Source organism: Botryllus schlosseri, chromosome 3 (assembly GCF_051294905.1).
Source record: "Botryllus schlosseri isolate E-star chromosome 3, Bs_hap1, whole genome shotgun sequence".
Taxonomy (NCBI): domain Eukaryota; kingdom Metazoa; phylum Chordata; class Ascidiacea; order Stolidobranchia; family Styelidae; genus Botryllus; species Botryllus schlosseri.
In genome coordinates this window covers 7,881,776-7,901,569 of record NC_137238.1, presented here as the reverse complement: position 1 = coordinate 7,901,569, position 19,794 = coordinate 7,881,776, and the positions used below count along the sequence as shown (strand labels likewise).

At 40.7% G+C, this 19,794-nt stretch overlaps 2 protein-coding genes across 2 annotated transcripts in view; both read left to right on the top strand.

Annotated features, from left to right (window-relative positions):
* The window catches only part of LOC145434849 (uncharacterized), a 262,689-nt gene that overhangs the window by 7,925 nt on the left and 234,970 nt on the right, over nucleotides 1-19,794 (top strand). The gene's annotated exons all lie outside the window — the stretch shown is intronic.
* LOC145434833 (cytochrome P450 3A11-like) lies at nucleotides 637-17,810 on the top strand. The gene is made up of 13 exons (XM_080312064.1): nucleotides 637-793; nucleotides 1,314-1,419; nucleotides 3,239-3,291; nucleotides 4,781-4,877; nucleotides 9,683-9,897; nucleotides 10,886-11,040; nucleotides 11,799-11,929; nucleotides 12,030-12,111; nucleotides 12,622-12,782; nucleotides 12,864-12,952; nucleotides 14,878-15,015; nucleotides 17,024-17,180; nucleotides 17,558-17,810. Exons 1-13 carry the CDS (start codon nucleotides 723-725, stop codon nucleotides 17,642-17,644), a joined length of 1,542 nt encoding a protein of 513 aa, XP_080168190.1. The 5' UTR covers nucleotides 637-722; the 3' UTR covers nucleotides 17,645-17,810.

Here is a 19,794-nt window from a genome sequence, read left to right as displayed (position 1 = left end):
CAAGACGTCAACTTTCGTTAGTCGAAAAAAAATCGACTCTGCGCACTCTACTCGAATCATTGCAATTGATACGCAACTAGGATCTGGGTACTCCGATCTTTGCGCCCACACCTAATCATAACTAGGGCCGGGCAAAATCGAGTACCTGAGTGATTCGATTCTGAATCACGTATTATGCTTCGAGTCGAGTATTCGATTATCACTGATTATGACGTAATAACAGTATGTAAGATGCCAAGGTTCAAATATGTACCTTTTATGCCATCACAAAGAATATAACGCCTGCTATTTATCACATTACATATACTTTGGTAATATTTCGACTCATTTCACTTTGTGACAATGTTGTGGGAGGGACTTCGGAAATGTGTTATTTCCAGTAACTTTCGTAGCTTTGTATTATGTTTCGTATGCTGCGATACGGCCAATCAAGGTGTCAAGCTAAAATACCGAAATCTTAATTCTCGCTGATAAAATAACTTTCAGTGGCGAAGAGCGTAAAATTACAGTACTCGAAAAATTCGTGTTTTGCTGCTCGACTCGCATCATTAAAATAATTAGTCGATTCAGATTCGAGTACTCAAATCATTGTGCCCAGCCCTAATCATAACCTAAAGCTCCGAATAAAGCCATACCGCAATTGAATCCGGGAGCGAATATTTTTTGCAGATTTATCAAGATAGAATATTATCGAACAAAGAAATTCCGAACACCAACTGAACATGTGGAGTCCTCTGAATTTGTTTTCACTCGAAACGTGGGCGTTACTCGGGAGCATCGTGACGCTTGCGTGGTGAGTGAATGGTAGCACAGCGCTATAAATCCACGCTTGCTGGACTCGAGACGCCGATATCTTGGTTATCAAAGCTAAAAATCACTGTTCGTTTCCCCGTGTATTCATCTCAAATAATGTTAATGATAATAATCGGCGGTTCTATTATGTTTATCGCTTCAAGACACATAATGTACAATTCTAAACACAAGACAGAATGCGATTTAATGAACCGATAAGAGTATGTTGAACCGTCCAAGTAGGCAAGTACACTCTCCCATCGAACATCCACTTCGGCTCAATGTTGAATGTAACAGTGTTCGATATGTATATTTTCCTATGGAGGCTTGTCCTTGCTCTTTTCATGCGACCTTCAATGGATCTCTCTCTGAGCTTTTTTGCAAAATGTCTGCAACTCGATATATATGCGAAATAATGTTGAAAGCTTCTGTCGCGCCCTGAAAACGTTCATCTTCAATCAGTCCTCGGATCGTAGATCGCAATTTCATCGACACTGTCAATATATATAAATAAATTTCAGGTATTACGTTCACCGGAAGTGGCAATATCACAAAGAACTCAATATTCCACACGATCCGCCTTCATTACTGCAGATTGGAAATGTCCGACAACTATTCGACAAAAACGTAAGAACGGTGGCAGCATGGTAGCTTGAGTGGGCACTTTACTTTAACTCGACAAATTACGATAGGCGATATACGATTTGACCTGTCTATAACTCCATGTGACCGTCTTAATAACGTAGCGGGAGTTTTGAGCTCAGACAAATTGCGAGTAGCGATTATCTTCGCCACCAGAGCTTTTGCACGTGATATTGACATTTGCTGATTTAACAATTTCAACGACCGAAAGCCTGTCATTGTAGGAAACTATGCCGATATGTCATAAGGTAAACTGTTTAGCGTACACTGTACGTACAAGTACAGCGTATAGATGAGTGCGGACTTCTGTACACAACACATAGACAGCAACGTCATCAGGCGGACGAAAACAAACCGTAAATCTTATTATATGACATTTCGTCATCACCTGTTTCGCTACGTCACGATAAATCCGAGATGCCACATCTGTGTTGAAAATTTTCAAATGATCGCGAATATTTCCATCCACGGTTACACTAAGATATGTCACATAATATATTATTAGAACAAATAGAGATATGTGTATTACTAAGCTCTTTATCAACAATTGTAGGCTATCGTTTTGGGATAACACGTGGAAAAGTTATCATAAGAATTGGATGGAACGACAAATGACAGACGAACATGGCACATATATTATGGGTGTTCAGAATGGACCGACTTCCAAAGAGTCATGGTTCTCAGTCCACTTCCCATGCCTTAAACACTTTAAAAAATATACTCGCTACATTTTTAGTGTGACTCATCCCTTGTACCTGTGTGCATTTGGAGCTTGAAAGAAATAGGCTATCAATGGGGATTACCCTATATTTAAATGCCGCGATATTTCCTAGCCTTGTAAATGTAATAAATACCAGAGTTTATTCAGCTGTTAAGGTTTGGGATGCTACAAAACCTCACTACATATGTTATTGTGAGTTCAGGACATGATTATCATATTGCACACTTCCATCGAAATCTTAAAACCTAATTAAGACTGATCATCATATTGCACCATGGACGATGTGCCTTGCACATGCACATGTAAAACGATATCATGGTGAATCTACCAGCTACTCTCACAGCAACATTATGACATCCAATTTTTAATGAAGCGGAACAGCATAGCATGGCAATGGATAACGCAACGACTCAGCATAACAAAGAAATGGGTTAACTTGGCCCAAATGTAAATACCACTCAGTTAGATGAAACGGGTTGATATTTCGAAATAATAAAATATTTGCCGGTAATTTCCTACAACTTGTAAGCGACTGGCTTTCAGGTATCTGCCATCCGGTATGTACGTAGTGCAGTCGGCATTTAATGTAATCATACACCCAATCAAATCAATGATGAAAAAAATCTGGAATAGCTGGTATAGATCTCTTTCGCTGAATACGTCTACTCTACAGCGTTCAGACTCGGACGTTTAGATGAATGATCAGATGAGGATTGTGCATTTTGTGTAGCTTCAAGATCACTGCCGTGGTGAGCGTCAGCTGCAGTGAAGATGTAGATGAGCTCCATGAAAATTCATCTTAGGTATACTCGATGCTGGTGGAGGATGACTGGCTGATACTGGTGCGGCCCTCAAATGACAGGGAATCCCAATATTTGCCGATTTTTTTTTCAGCTCAAAATGCACAGTTTCTCAAAGTTGATCCAACCCGAACAACCCTAAGATACACTTCATCGAATATATTGACGACCAGAAAATAATTTTGCAGCGGATATGGTTACGATTGACGCATTAGACACCCACACAACTATTTGAATAAACATAGATTATCATAATAAAATAACTTATTATCTGTATCTGCAGACGGGGTTTCAATATGACAACATGATGAAGAAAAAGCACGGACCAATTTGGGGGTAAGACGACCTTAAAACTTCATATATTCAAATATACCCGTGTGAATGTATCAATTAGCAAATTACTCGTCGTCGCAGTCGATTACGCGTGAGTTCACTGGTAAATTGGCACTTAGGACTTAGTTAGGACCGTAACTGCCGCACCTCAAACCCCCAAAATGATTTCGCAAATCAATATAAATCGATTTTTGTACAAATGCAAGCCTAGTTGTGGATGATTGATGATTTCGTGGTGATATTACCAGTACTTTGAGCTCTCGTTGGGTTTCGCTGCACTTTGCAAAGCGTCTTTCCCAAAAACGAACGTGAATTATAACATCATCAATAAGTCAACTGTATGACAATTGAGTAATCTGCAAGTATTAAAATGGAGTAGGCGCTAATTGAAGCGGATGCACAAACTAACATCTAGAAGTTTCGCTACTTACCACTTTGAAAGAATGAAATTTACCACCACAAGGTGGTGAAAACACCATGCTGGTTTGTGATGTTCCATATTATGTTAATCAAGCTAAACGAGTGACGGGATGGCAGAAGAAACTGTAAATCAGGGGCGGCCAACCCGTGGCCCGCGAGAAAGTTTTGTGTGGCCCGCGAGGTAATTCTCGGAATTAGTTATAGCATGAGGTAAAATTGCAGGATCAACCAAAATTTGATTAGCCTGACCAGGAAATTTGATAGTGACTAAATCACCTGTTCCGACGCATTGGCCTAACCTGGGGCCAGCCACATTTATCGCATATTTTCGTATATGATCATAAAGTAGAATATTTCGTAGCAGATTTGTTTGGCATGAAATTTGTCATATCACTTCGCATAATTTATTGTCACTATATTTCTTGCAATTAGTATCGGAGCCCCATCCTCAAAATAATAAATACACGTAATTTACAGAATTGAGTCTAACTATATTCGCGAATAGGAGAGAACATGTCGTCCAACATACAAATTCGCTTGCGTGCTCGCAGCGAGATGGTCGGCGACGAAACATTCGCGCAAAATGTTTGAGGCATGGTCACCGACACCTTCGATATTGCTATGTCTAAACGCCGAATATTCCTGCCCTTGCCAAATGAGCCTAGTCGTATACAGACGCGACCCCCAATATATGCAAGTAACATATTTATTGATCGAATTCATTCATTACCTTCGAAAAAATTTCGCGCTTCGTCCGACCAGGGCATGAATGAACATCGCACACCGCACAGTTGCACACAGAGTTTTCATGACATAATTGTTATCGATTTTAATGCATAGTATTATAAGTCTTGTTTTCAACGTTTCCTAATTCGGTTCTCTCTTATCGGACGACTAGAAAAAGGTCATCAACATCCAAGTCACCCGCGCAATGGTTCGTAAATCTCGCGTGGCCCTTTGGGTGAAAAGGTTGGCCACCCCTGCTATAAATCTACTTTACTTCAATTCACTTCACAAAAGGCTCATTATCTAGCCTATGGTATAGATTCCTTAATATGACTTGCAATTACAGATCGTATACATTCCTCCAACCAAGTATCACCATACACGACCCGGATATGCTGAGGCAGATATTTATCAAAGAGTTTCATGCCTTTCCGGCAAGACAGGTAATAAGATATGAATAGTATATTACGTTTGGGGATTCTGTTTATGCTCAGGCATGACGTTGACTAGGAGTGAGTGTTGACTGCGGAATCAAAAGGAGCGCGGATAAATTTTAGAAAGCATTCTCTGCCCATATACGGGACTCACGGATACCTACCTTCCTTCAACTGCATTAGAAATAGCAGAAATCCTGAGATGGTCAAAGTAGTCCCGAGCATGCGAAATCTATCTTAAGTGAACGTAGACAATCAAAGAACTGATAGTGCTGAAATAAGTAGCTTCAAAAAGCAGATTTGGTCGCATACTTTCAGCGGTTACGCGAAGGTTGTTGTACTTTCAAAATTGCAAGATGAATATTCGCGACCACCGCAAAATTACCAAATACTCCACACCAGTGTTGGAATGACTCGAGTCAACTTTTTCGTACGACTTGACTTGACTCGAGTCACTTTGCAAAAATGATTTGACTTGACACTTCAGAAATGTCAATAGACTCGTGACGCGGATCACAATTGACTAGTCAATTTCAAGTCATCAAGTAAAAGGTGACGAATAAATCACTGTACTTTATGTTCGGATTGCTCGCGATACGCCGGTGTGATTGTACGTTTCACTGATCCTCGATTGATACATCACAATCAAATTGACCGCAATCTAAATCACTACAGATGACGTTGATGTACTAGCAGTCGATTCATATAAGAGCAACGTATCTCTGTATCTTAGACGGTTCCGTGCTTACAATGCGCAGTGCTCACCTGAACCAACATGGCGAGATAGTAATGGTAGCGAGATGGCGAGATATAAGGTACAGGTACAACACCAGCATGTTGCAGGTTCGAGTCCGACCGAGGTCAGCTCCAAAATTCCTACCCAATAGTTGGAGGTTTATCAAGGCTCCTCCTCGCCATCTCATTCGCGTAAGCGGTGTCTAACAAAAAGCCTAGAAGTGGGCCGTGCTAAAATTCGGCAGTTACGGAACTAAAATGAAAAATATCGGCCTGATGTAAATGACCATAGTAGTCGACAAACCATGAATACCACAAACAAACCTTAGCCAACCCTCTTGTATCATTTAAATCAGGGGCGGGCAACTTCTCCAGTCGGCGGGCCGGGTATAAGAAAATTAAGTACTTGCCGGGCCGGATTGCACATTATTCGCCCATTTATCCACATATACAAGGAATAAATCGTATTTAACGAATGTATTTTAACGACAGCAATGTCACTTCAAATATTACTCGCCGATAACGACGAAGACAATGTGGATTTGAGAATAGCATTGTCATACAGGCGCCGACATGACTGCTTCTATCTGATCAATCAACACACGGCGCAATCCTTAATTAGGATTTCAAGGCGTTCGATAACCCCGGTACCACTAATTTACCAAGATATCAATTCATTAGGGTGGAGTAGGTGACAAGATAGCATCGTTGTTCAACTGTGTGGCCTGATTAATCTCGATATTGAATTCATGCGGTCCACGTCCTCTACGAAATTTGAAAAGTGGCCTGCGATCCGTTTTGAGTTGACGACCCCTGGTATAAGCGGTATCTTGGGTGTTACAAAAGCCTAGAAGTGTGCCATGATACAAGTCGGCGGTTACGGAATGAAAAATAAGAAATATAAGTCTGGTGTAAATTTCCATTGTAGTCGACAAAACACCATGATTACCACAAACGACATGGTTGAGTACATCGTAAATGCCAATAATGCAAGTCTTCTCGCTACGACAAACTTACGCGTAACCTCCACTCTCGCACGCTGAGCATACTGAGTATATCATAACATACAGTCACTAAAATTGGAGGTAGTAAACAAGTAGTGGGAAAGCTCGGCAGACTGGGGCCGCGGAGCACATTATCATGTAAGACGAAAAAGTCTCCGCGGGCCGGACAAAATCCCTTCGCGGGCCGGCCCCGGCCCGCGGGCCGTATGTTGCCCGCCCCTGATTTAAATCGAACTGATATAGTTTATGCATTTATATTCTCACGGATGTGGAGATGGGTACTGTATTATATCACATCAATATGTTTCACCTTCTCGAGGCTTCGTAATCGATCCTCTATTTTGGCTCACGTATTTTATTAGCAGTTCTACCAGGGATATCTAGAACTACTTTTAGATATCCCTGAGTTCTTTGTGTGCGTGAGCGATACAACGCTTTTTTGCATGTAAATTTAACTTTATATTCGGTATTTGATTTTAATAAATGACCAATCAATCTGTCCTTCACACAGCTAGCAAAATGTGCTGACTTTGAATCATCACTCATACTTCGAAAATTCAATTTGACTTGAATTGCGACTTGATTCGTGACTTGATTTGACTTGACTCGAGTCACCTCCAAAAAGTGAGTGACTTGACTTGACTCGAGTCACTTTCGAGAATCGTGTGCAATGACTCGAAACTTGAAGGTAGTGAATTGACCCCAACACTGCCTCACACACATCTAGAATCTTCCAAAATACATTTATCCTTTTTATGATAAAGGGGCTACTTCACGCGGTTAGGTAGGTAGGTAGGTAGGTAGGTAGGTAGGTAGGTATTAGGGGGGATGGGACTTAGCTATTCGGCTTTTTGCCCCATGACGATATCTGGCGATATTGACTCCTGTACTATTTCAATGGTTTTCAACTCTTTATATGTCCATTCCACTTGATATCGTGAATTTGATGACAGGCCATTGGCCATATAGTATGCACATATGTTAGTACAGACTCTGGCGTTAGTGGTACTTTATTCCGCTCGGCGGTCTGAATTAGATTCATCCCCCATGGTTATACTTAAAGCAACGGAGGAGGAAATGTTCCACGTTTTCTTCGACCAAGCATGCATCATTAAAGGCCATTTTGGTGAAATTTTATTCTGTGGAGATGGTCATTCAGCCTAGAATGACCAGTCTGCAATCAAATTAGAATTCCAGCTTCTCTGCGCGACAAATTAATAATTGGGTTTATGTCCCTGACATTTCCAATAATTTTTCTATATTGCGAGTCGCCGTCATTGGCATTCATGTGATCGATCCACTTTTTCCGACATATATCGACAATGTGGGATTTCATTTCTTTCATAGTTATTTTTTGCCGGAGAGTTTCATCACGTGCGAGCGGCATCAGGGCTGCTCTTCGTGCGATTTATTCAGCTTTTTCGATACTTCACGCGGTTCTTATGCTAATTTCACATACAAAAATGACGTATAATTATCTCAAAATTACTTTCTACATTCCAAAATCCAAATTGTGTTTAAGTATGCCATTTTTCCTCTATAGAGGGTAAAGTATTGTAAAAGCATGGCCATAGTAAATAGTACAAGTAGGCAGAGCCTAGGAAGTGGTAGACAAAGTCCACTTGTATACTTCAAAAAGTATAAGTATTTCGTTACGTATGAGCAGGTGTTTGCCAGCCATTGGGACACTTCTTACAACGAAGGACTAACTCCTAATCCATTTGTATCACTATGGAATTATCGGTTCTGTAGTATTATACAGAGGTGGTCAAAGTAGTCAAGAAAGCTACTCAAGTAGAAGTAGCGATGAAAAAATCTACCCAAGTACGAGTAGAGGTACTTCTTCAATAAGTCACCTTAAACTACTTGAAGTAGAAGTAGAATTGACTGGCTTTAAATCTACTCAAGTAAGTAAGTAGTTTTGAAAACAGTCTTAATGCATGCATGGACTGTCAAAAGCTGCGAATTGAGCTATGCGGAAGGTGCAGACAGCTTGATTCGTATTGATGCATCCCAGGAGGTATGAATTTTCGACAGAATAGGCATTCTTTTGCATCATTGGATGCAAATTATAGCATTGATATGAAAATGCGATACTAACCCTTTGTTTACTAGAAGGCCCCGTTTTAAAGAATATCATGGCATGCAGCCCTACCCCATATTATAAGGCCCCAAGTTTAGGAGAAAAGCAATACGTAGAAGTCGTATCGAATACGGTTTCATCACTTTGCGCGACGTTTATAACAAATATTGTGGATCGTAACAGTTGTAATTAGTGTAGCTTTGTTTTCGGAAAATAGAGGCATTACTACTACATTTGCTTTTATGCGTCAACATGTATGTTCTGCATACAAAAGAACTGAACGTAATGAGAACTCAAAGTATGGTACTCGCAATTGAAAGTAAAATGCAAATATCACTTCTAAGAAGCGGAAAACATATTTCATTTCTTTCGTCCATAAAGCTTCAAAGGTGATCTGCTAAAACAGGTGTAACGTTCAAAAAGGCTGGATTTTCCAGATTAGCAAGACACGTAATGGGCTGCTAGATTACGATTTGATAGGTAATTGCTAGATCGCAAAACGGTAGTTTCAAACGATATGGTGGTCCATATTTACTGTGATGAAATATTTGATTTGGGCGACAATGCGGTGTGAGCGAAACCAAGCAATCCGGCACCGCTACCTAAATCATATTCATTGATACTTAACTACTGGACGCGAAGCGCAACAACATTTCTGATCTTTACTTGACTTTTATGAATAATAAATGTTGGTACTCCGTTATAACAGCCCCGAAATTCCTCAGGCTATCTTTCGCATTGGGAGAATAAACTACTTCTACTTGACAAACTGAAAATAGCGAAAAGTAAGTAAGCAGATCACAAAATATTACGAAGTAGAAGTAGAGAAAATCAGAGTAAGTACCAGAAGTAGAGGAAAACTACCGAGTACTTCCAAAAAGTAGAAGTACTTCGTTACTGACCACCTCTGGTGGTATTTTATTACCATTACGAATCGGCTACCGCAGATTGAATGATCTTGTACTACCATTGAGAACGCACATAAAATTTAGAGAACACTCATCAAGCTTAACGGCAAGGAGCTCAATGAAGGCCTCACAGCGGTCGAGGGTAATCAGTGGAAGCGCATTCGATCTTCTCTAACTCCTACATTCTCAACTTCAAAGCTCAGACAAATGGTTTACATCATGGATAGGTGTGTTGACAACGCAGCAGCGGCTTTGGACCGCAGAATTAAATCCAGTGATGGTGTATTCAACTCGAAAACGTGAGTAGCAGACATTGGACGAATACTGCTTCACCTGTATGGGTTGCCCGACATGTGAGCATGCGACGCAATGAAAAACGACAGAGCAGCATGCGACACTTTGGCATGTGGTTTCACAACGCCTAAACTTACCCTAACTCCGGAATCAACACTTATATATATCCTAACCCCAAACCAACCCTAATCCAATCCTCAATCTACACTATATCCGGCCCTAACCCCATATTTTACCCACATGCTCAGGTGTCGCATGCCCAATTGTCGCTTGCGGAAGTGTCGCATGCTATTATGTCGCATGCTCGTACCTACGGATCCATCATCTGTACCTCTGGTCTATAAGCTAAATAGAGAGGGCCAGTGGCCGACCATTATATCGATGTCAGGTTTCTCGTTATATGTGCAACTTATTCCATGAGCCGTGTTCTAGTTTCCAATCGAAGTGCAGTCGAGTCCGCTTCATTCGCGCATCATATAACCCGGACAACCGCTTTATTGACCCAAAAGCTTGGAAACGCAAGAAAAGTAAAAATTGCGCGTACAAATCTCCCGTTAATTCAGATATTTCTCCTCTTTGGTATCGAAATACTGTACAATAAACCTACTTGAAGACGTAATTCTTCCGCGTTTTGTGTGATCGGTGCAAAATATTGCAGTATAGCGCAGCTTCAATTCATTTATTACTTAGACGTGCAGTATTTTAATGTGTTGTTTGCCTTTACGCGTGACCATGGAAAAAACAGTTGATTTTTCGCGTAATTGGGACAAACCCGTTTCTACGCTTACTTCGGTCAAAAGTGAGCGGAAATAAAGTGTCCGAATAATTCGAAGTCTGCTGTATATCTACTAATTTATTGGTAATGTGCAGAGCATCAGGAAAATCATATATACAATTTCTTATATGCTGATGCTGATAGTAGCCTAACTATCACCATAATGATAATATGGTCAGAATCACAAGTGTAAACAGGAATTGCATTTTGTTATCCAGGATATTCTCCCGACTCTCCCTCGATATCATTTGCTCATCAGCGTTCAGCACAGAAGTCAACTCACAAGACGATTCAGTGCAGGAGCCTGAAATTGCGAAACAAGCCAAGAAATTATTTTCCGGAACCTTCTTTAGTCCCTTGATCTTTCTATGCTGTGAGTATAATATATTGGCTCGATGGGCGAGCGCGTATTGAACTTGGAACATTGTGTTCTAGACTCGTCTACGCGACTACTATGTGGCTATATCGATATCTTAAAATATTGTAACGTGGTATCGCTACCGTTGATTTAAAAGAACTTGAATTTCCAAACTTTGATATGAATAATTACACTAATGAAAGATACATACATCCCATTATAAACGACTCAACCCCTGGCAAATGTGATGAGTAGACATCAGGTACGTCAACCAAGATACCATTTGAAGTATTGTTCATAAACATGTAAACATTACTTATTTTTACGCGTAGGTAGACTATATGTCTTGACTGAGTCATCTGAATATACACCCTGAATCAAACCAGGACACGCTATATACATTGGACATAGGAACACCGAATATCAGTATTTTTCCATTCCTTGACGTGATAGTGAACTTGTTCAAGTGAGATCGCAATCTCACATAGCAGTGATCTACTACGTCAATCTGTCACCCTGGTGAATTTTGAAACCTACTTTCCGAGCCATCACAAAACGAATAGCCCAGTGACATCTTCATAAATCGTAGGATTCACACGAGCTGTCTTTTGACGGAAAAAGTAATCTTCATCTCATATTATGGTTTTGTAGCTACGCATTCCACACAAAAAGCATATTCGGTTATGTAGGCCGTATCTATCACCGTACCTCACTTGGCAACATTTTCGCATACTATCAGCAAAGATTTAAAATTTGTTTGTATTTTTTTCAAGTTATCTTTCCGCCATTCGAGAAGGTGATAGAGTATTTCAACATTTCATTATTCGGAAAAGGAGCAGTCCAGTACTTCAAAGCTCTCACTCATCACGTTATCAACAGTCGAGAGTCTGACTCGGAAATGAAGGTATGAGATATAAATTCTCAATGGAAATGATGTATACAAATTGACATTTTCGGAATAAAACCTTGGAGGACTGTTTTAATGCGTTATATCGTGCGTTTAGTCGAAAAGGGTGGACCTTATGCAACTTATGCTGAATGGAGAAATATCTGAAGAGAAAGCAAAATCTGAGACGGTTGAAAAAGGTAAGGTATCTTATTGGCTGGACTACGCTTCCATGTTCTGAGACGTGTGTTGTATGTGTTCGGTATGTTGTGTGTGTCCAGAGTAAAACCTCGATTTGTCATATTTTTGTATTCGCTAACTAATTATTTCAAGGTTCTACAGTGTGAACAATTTGTAAAATAACAAAACCTTATAGTAATCAATAATTTAGGGATCCACGGTAGAAAAACTTAAGAACCTCTTCGATACAGTCACATCGTCATGAGTGACATCTTTCGCATAAAACGAAGCATGGTCCGATTAAATACACCGGTACTATTTATAGAAACTGTGGTGCAGCAGTTGGGAAAACATACAGAGATTCGTGTTTTATTTGACATTGTGTTCATACGACCCTTACAGTAGCTCGTACCATCTGTATTGTATATCCATGGGTTAGGTTTTTCTACTGTAAATTATAAATTCCACGCACTTGTATCCATCGTAATTCACACTCAAATAAATACTCCAAAAACATTTGTTCGCGACAGGCATGGACAGGAATGAAATTGTCGGTAACTCAATACTTATGATCCTCGCCGGGTATGAAAACACTGGAAACACAATGAGCTTCGTGGCCTACAACATGGCTCAGCATCCTGAAATTCAGAGAAAACTGCAAAAGGAAATCGACGAAACATATGAAAAAAGGGTAATCATTTTAAACTCATGAAATAGTACGGGGAATTAAACTTATTCCAATTGCCTAATATGGTATATTTTCTTTCTCAAGGGAAAATTTGATTACGACAGTGTGAGCGAAATGAAATACCTTGACATGTGTGTCAACGAAACGTTACGAATCTACAATCCAATTATAAGGTATGTCAGTATCAGTAGGGTATCAGAGAGGGATGCAGGAGATACGATCACACCCTCGAATGTTTTTGAATTCGTCGCTAATTGATTATTATTATTGGTTTAAAATAACACTCAACACCGTTCCTCACTGTTTTAAAATTACAATAAGTGACAATAAATCACTATATCGCCCTCAATGTAGTCAATTTCCGATAATAACAAACAATCGTATGACAAATAACTTCAACCAAACCTAGCAACATAGATTGCCTGATATTCTCTCGTAATCGGATCCTGAAGGGCAGTGGTTCCCAACCTTTTTTAGATACGGCCCCCATTATGATAGTGAAAAATGTCGCGGCCCCTTATAGTCATATCACAAAATCCAACCGGCATGCTAGCAACCTCAACAGATTGTTTGATGGCATGGAAGGTTATGACTGTTGATGAGAGAATTGAAAAATATTAAATTCGGTATATTTATAGAAAAACACACGTGAATTGGAGGTAAATCGCTAAATCGCCCTCATTGGACCGCTTCTTCGCGCCCTTCTTCAGATGCTTTCACGCCCCCTCCCCCCAATGGGGGCGCATCCCCCAGGTTGGGAACCACTGATGAGTAGTGGCTACATGAAACCATCTCTTGGTGGCTATATCTCGTGGTTGGGATACAGCTCTTGTTGGCTATTGCAATATAAAGCCGTCTCCTGGTCGTGTTACCTTCTCAGGTCATAAATTTGTATCGTGGTAGTGTATCGTCACAGGGATGTAATATAAGTGCGAGGGTGTTTGAGGTCTACGGCAGTGATCGAATTAAAAATTTTCTCAGCCGGTTCTTTCACAGAATTGGTTTTTTCAGTCGGTTGCGTAACAAAAAGTGAGTGAGAGTAATCGCTGGCCAGCAACGGAAACCAGCAGTTCGCAGATCTCATACCATTTCGTGAGACGGTTCTGTAGAACCGGTCCGCACCAGCTTTTGTTTGTGGTATTCATGGTGTTTGTCGACTCTTACGGTCATTTACACCATGCCGATATTTTTCATTTTTATTCCGTAACTGCCGACTCGCGGCATGGCCCATCACTTCTAGATTTTTATAAGACACCGTTAACACGGATGATATGGCAATGAGGAGCCTAGATTCCAACACTTAGGAAGGAATTCTGGAGTCGACCTCGGTCGGACTTGAACCCGCAACTCATTGGTGTTGCAGTTGTGGATTATACCACACAACGCTACTCCAATACCACTACGCTATCTCGCCACACAAGAGCACGGGGTAAAACTTAGGAATCAGTTGACAGGTCCGGCCCGCGAGCGATTTCAATGCTTGAGTCCGGCCCGCGACGCAATTTGAGTTTGACACCCCTGGCATACGAGATTTATATGTTCACATCAACCTGTACAGTTAATTTCCGGCAATAACAATCCATGACATGACAAATCAGCTCAAAAAAATGAAGCAACACAGATCGCCTGGTATTCCCTTGTGTTACCTTCTCCAGTTCCAAATTTGCACCAACCTCTTTCAAGCACCTTCTCCAGTTCCAAATTTGCACCAACCTCTTTCAAGCAGAGGCGTAACGTAGTGTATCGAAACATATGTATAATATAAGTGCGGGTGCGTTTGTGGTTTATGGTAGTGATCGGATTCAAAATATTTGTCTGCCTGTTCTAGCATAGAATTGATTTTTTTTCAGCCGGTTTCTTTACAAAAAGTGTTTAAGAGTAACCGCTAACCAGTAATGGTAACCAATTCGTAGATCTCATAACGTTTCATGAACGGTTCTGTAGAACCGGTGCGGCACGGCTGTATCCGACCACGGGTTTACGGTCATTTTGGGCATAATTGTTCACGCATCCCCACATCCCTACACCTATGATGTAAATGTATCCACACACAGCAGTCTCAGTGACAGTCCTGCTACACGTGTGTCACCGCTTACAGGAACGCTCGTATCTGTGACAAGCAAGTCACAATCAATGGCTTCACGATACCGAAAGGAATGCAGATCAACGTTCCGACATTCGGTCTATCACACGATCCTGATTATTGGGACGAGCCGGAACTTTTCAAACCAGACAGGTACGTTTGAGATCAGTGTTTGGAGTTTGTTGGAATGCAGTAGTTAGTGAGTGCATTAGAAATGAAAAGACGTAAATTCAAGTTTGGTTATTTGTGGATTCGGAAATAGTAACCCAATCCCTATGTTGCGCTGCATAAAATAAAACGGCTGGATTCTCATTGAATTCGTTTCACGTTCCAATCAGTCCCTTATAAAATGTCCCCATGACCGTTGCAAGCTATCTTTGTGTTGGTTATTGAATGAAAAATACGATTATTGAGTGATATTTCATTTTAATCAGACTAGTTTATTTGTGTTTGCATGCAATGGTAACGGAGGTGGCTAGCATCTTAGTGGTGGGCTAGTTCCCGTTGCTGCAGTCAATTGGCTGCGGGTCGTTCTCCGACAGTGCTCGACTCTAGGATCTATCCTCAAGTTTCAGAGGCTCTCACAGTCACCTGACATGTTTATCGACAATGTCCTATGCAGATGCGGTCAAAGTAGTTATAATCGGCACTCAAGTAGAAGTGAATGTGATGCTGTAAATCAGGGGTCTCCAACACGCGGCCCGCGGGCCGCATGCGGCCCGCGAGGTCCTATTTTGCGGCCCGCGACCTGATTTGAAAAAAATTCAGAAAAACGCTTAGTAAATCATGTTGAAACGCTAGAATTGATTTCAGTTGAAACATAATGTTGTTGTTTTTCAAAGTGAGCCATTCTATGTGCCCACTATCACTATTACTCACTAGTTGATACGGCTTCGGCATGGTAATATCATTCCATGGATGAAGAATTTGCTGGTACGAATGGGCATATTGCCTTGACGTGCAATGGCCCACCACTGCCAAGACCGAGACGCCTGCAAAACGACTTCGGGCGCTCCAAAAGACAATGCTTTACGAGGAGATAGTTGTCTAGCAAGTAGGCCTACCGTGTATAGCTAACCCCAATATTGATTCTTCAATCCATGGGTGGCCAATCTGCAGCAGTAGAAGGAAAATTATGCGGCTGTCGACACTTGTAATAGCAACCCTAAGTTTTCGCAGATACCCCCTGCATCAGCTGTATCTGGGAATCTGATCACATTGGCCGAGAAAGGATAAATATTTTATAGTAATATGTGAAACTATACTAATATTTATTGACGAAATTCACTCATGAACATGGAAAATTTTTCGCGCTTCGCGCGACCACAGACTGGTTCTCTGTGGCTATTTACAACGTAACTACTAACGATTTGGTGCGCATAGTAAGCCGATATGTGCATATAGATTAGTTCGGAGTGTACCGGCAATGGACATGGACATGATAACGTGGGTATTTGGCCCCAGCTAGTTTATCACGACTAACCACCGGTATGCGGCCGCAGGCTACATGAGTACGCGAAATGCGGCCGTGAATTACAAAAATGTTGGCCACCCCTGTTTTAGCGGCTCAAGAGTGTTGTCATTGTCAGGTATCGTGTACAGCTCATAGTCCAAAATATAATGACATTGATGATCATGATACCTTTTGTTGTATTTGTGTTTGTTCAATAAAATATTAGTTCTTTTGTGGTGACTATAACCGTCGCCTATGTTAGAAAGCACAGCGTTGTAATAACGTAGAGTTATCAGACGTGGTTGTTGAACTGCGTTGCCTACTTTTATATCGATATTGATGTCATGCGGCCCGCGGCCTACAGGAATTTGGAAAAGTGGCCCGCGACCTATTTTGAGTTGGCGACCCCTGCTGTAAATCATAACACTATGACTCGGATTTGACTCGGTGGTGAATTGGCAATGATTTGACTTCACTCGAGTCAAAACTATAAAAGTGAGATTAATTTATGACTCGGAACCTTGTGACTTTGTTACAACCCTGGCTATTTCGCCAGTTTTCATGAACCTGATTGGAATATGACCTAAAATCAACAACTATAATGTGTATGGGACTAGCGAGAATGACAACTGACCAAATATCAAGTGTTCACCAACATAAGCGCAGCACTGTTATGCACGAAAACTTACATTTTACAATGCTCTGCAGAATGGAGGACATGAGCCAGATCGACAATATGGTCTACCAGCCGTTCGGCGGAGGACCGCGAAATTGCATTGCGATGAGATTCGCGCTGATGGAAGTCAAGTTCAGCATAGCCAAACTGTTTCACCAGTTTAATCTGGAACCTACAGAGGATACCCCGGTAACTATTAGTCAATTTTACGCGATACAGAATCTCCTTGTGTAGATTTCTCGTATTTACTGGCATCCCAACCCGAATCCGGCTCCATCGGCCATAGAAAAGCCAGACTCATCTCCCAAATCTGCGCTTCGAAATATCTTTAGAAAGAACATGACGCGACAGTATATCCCACCCAGTAAAGGACCAGCTTTTAAGTTATTTAGACATGACTTGGCAGTTCTGGCATTCCTTTTCAATTATCCAGCTGTCGAGATGGCAATATCCACGAATGTATTTTCAATAGCTGCATAAGAAAGGATGAATACTTTTACGGAATAACGTCACGGGCCATTTAAACAGCAGTCGCACATCATAAATATTTTTTATTATCATTGCAGAAACCGCCTCTGAAGCTGGAATTTGGAGTCAGCGTTAGACCAGCTGTGGATTATAATCTTCGAGCTATACGGAGAAATAAGGAATAGGAAACATATGGTTACACTTACTGTTTGTTCTGTAACTATATCATGCTGAATGCGCAAGAATGCCGTTTTGATATGAATATGAATCTCTACTGGTTTATAGTTACGTTCTCTTTGTACGCGTACGTTTGAAATAGTGACGTTGAATTAAAAGAATGCCGTTTCGTAAGTCCTACTATTTCTGATAGGATATCTCTGTTAATCTTGTTGGTGAAAATTGTCCGCATAAACAGGTATTGTAGTCATTTGCGTTAGGACCGTTGTCAGATGAGGCAAATTAATACAGCCAATGTAACATGGCCAGGCGGGACTATATAGTGCTTTGGTACGTCTTGAATTTCCGATCGATGGGGTGCAGTCATAATTAAATCTGAAAAAGTGGAAAAATTATCCAAGAAATGAAGTTTTATCACATACTGATCAGTAGAGAAAGTTTTTATTGCACTAAAATCGCGAGAAAGTTGCGCTTAATTTTGACAAAAGTTGCATTTATATTTTTGTTGAATTAGTAGGGTATGAGATACTCGCAAGGTTCAGCTGTTTAACCGATTAGTTCCTGCAGAGCTGCTAAATTTGTTACTTTTTCATTTCACGGACATTCTGGCGAGACCGCCAAATATTACATTTTTTCCCGGTACACAACAAGGAAATTACGCAATGCGGGAGTAATTTTCCCCCAAAAAGCCAAACAGCATAGCGATAACACCTCCTCCTAAAACAAATAACGCACCCCAAACCCCATAGGTCTGCAAACTTGAACCAGGGCTTTGCAGAAAAACTCACACTTGGCGACTTTAACAAGATCAATAGCCTGAAATAGGTGACACAGTGAACGGAACATGTAATTTTTTGTGGTCTCGCCTGGGCATTCGCGAAATGGGAAACTATCTCAGATTTAAACGACAGAATTAATAACGCGATCTATTTACATATTGTTCGGGCACGGTCGTGCTTGGAAGGGGTATTTGTACTTCTTGCTTGCAAGCCATTGTGTCATAGATAGTGAGATGCAGCTAACCCATCAGCTCTTTGTTATGCAAATCAAAGAGAATAGAATCGTACTAAAAATAGTTTATAGCATGTTTTTAAATCGTTCCTTTACTTTTTTATTTTGACAAAAGTTGCAGTAAAAAGTTGTATGAAATATAGAGAAAAGTTGCAAAAAGTTGTACTATAAAATCCCTTCGAACAGCTGAAAACATCATAGTACATAGATTCTGAGTATCTAGGAACCTGTTGGAAGCTGTGAAAAAAAGTTGCAAAAGTTGCAAAAACTTGCCCTACTCATTAGATGAACCGAAGTAAAGTGGCGTTAGAATCACAAATCTCAGAAATTGATTAGGAGAGTGCGCCTTGTACACTTATACTGCATGTCGCTTTATTATCATTTGTATTTCTAAATTGAAGTAGCCTACATGGTGCTCAGTGGATGTATTGATATTAGGCAATGAGAAAGTGACGGATATTAATTAACAAAAATAATTTGTATCCACCGTCCTAACTCAAAACAATTATTGACAATGACATGATACATTTTAAACTCTTTTTAACTCACAGACCCGTTTTTTATTACGACATTAAAATGCATTTAGGATAGGACAAAGCTTGTCTTAGTCGCCGCCTACCGAGAAGTGTATAGCTGGTAAAGCCTTTATTGTTGAGGGAAACAAGCAGTGATTCCGAAATTCGCTCTCCCTTAGCCGAGTGTCTGTCGTCGTGTTTTTTTGCCCTAGGATTGACTTAAATTATACTCCACGGCGACCTGGTCGCCACAAACCAAAACGATGGGTCAACCCCCGACTGCAGTTAACAAATAGTTAGTGCTCCGAATCTTCTTGGAATTTCGGCCGTCGTCCCTGACCTTTTTTGTTTGACATGCCCGCCCGTTTATCGTTTCATCACGAGCACTGATTGATTTGTTTTTCTAATTAGGGTTTTGGAAACGTATCACGTCGCAATTTGAAGCATGTGGTGTGAATGTGACACTGCCAACAAAGAAGGTTTGAACAAAACTATATGGAAACAGTGACTTTACTTGTTACAGCACACTTTGCTACATTGGCTTTATATTGAATCTCTATTACTCGTAGGACGTACGTATAGGCTACGTAATCGCGGTAAACAAATATACAGGCTTAACAGTGAACGAATGC

Bases quoted from the DNA above. Each gene is read 5' to 3' on its own strand.
- LOC145434833 (XM_080312064.1), top strand. From the start codon at position 723: ATGTGGAGTCCTCTGAATTTGTTTTCACTCGAAACGTGGGCGTTACTC. The intron at 12,953-14,877 runs GTATGTCAGTAT...CACCGCTTACAG, and splicing joins ATCTACAATCCAATTATAAG to GAACGCTCGTATCTGTGACA. The intron at 17,181-17,557 runs GTAACTATTAGT...TTATCATTGCAG, and splicing joins AACCTACAGAGGATACCCCG to AAACCGCCTCTGAAGCTGGA.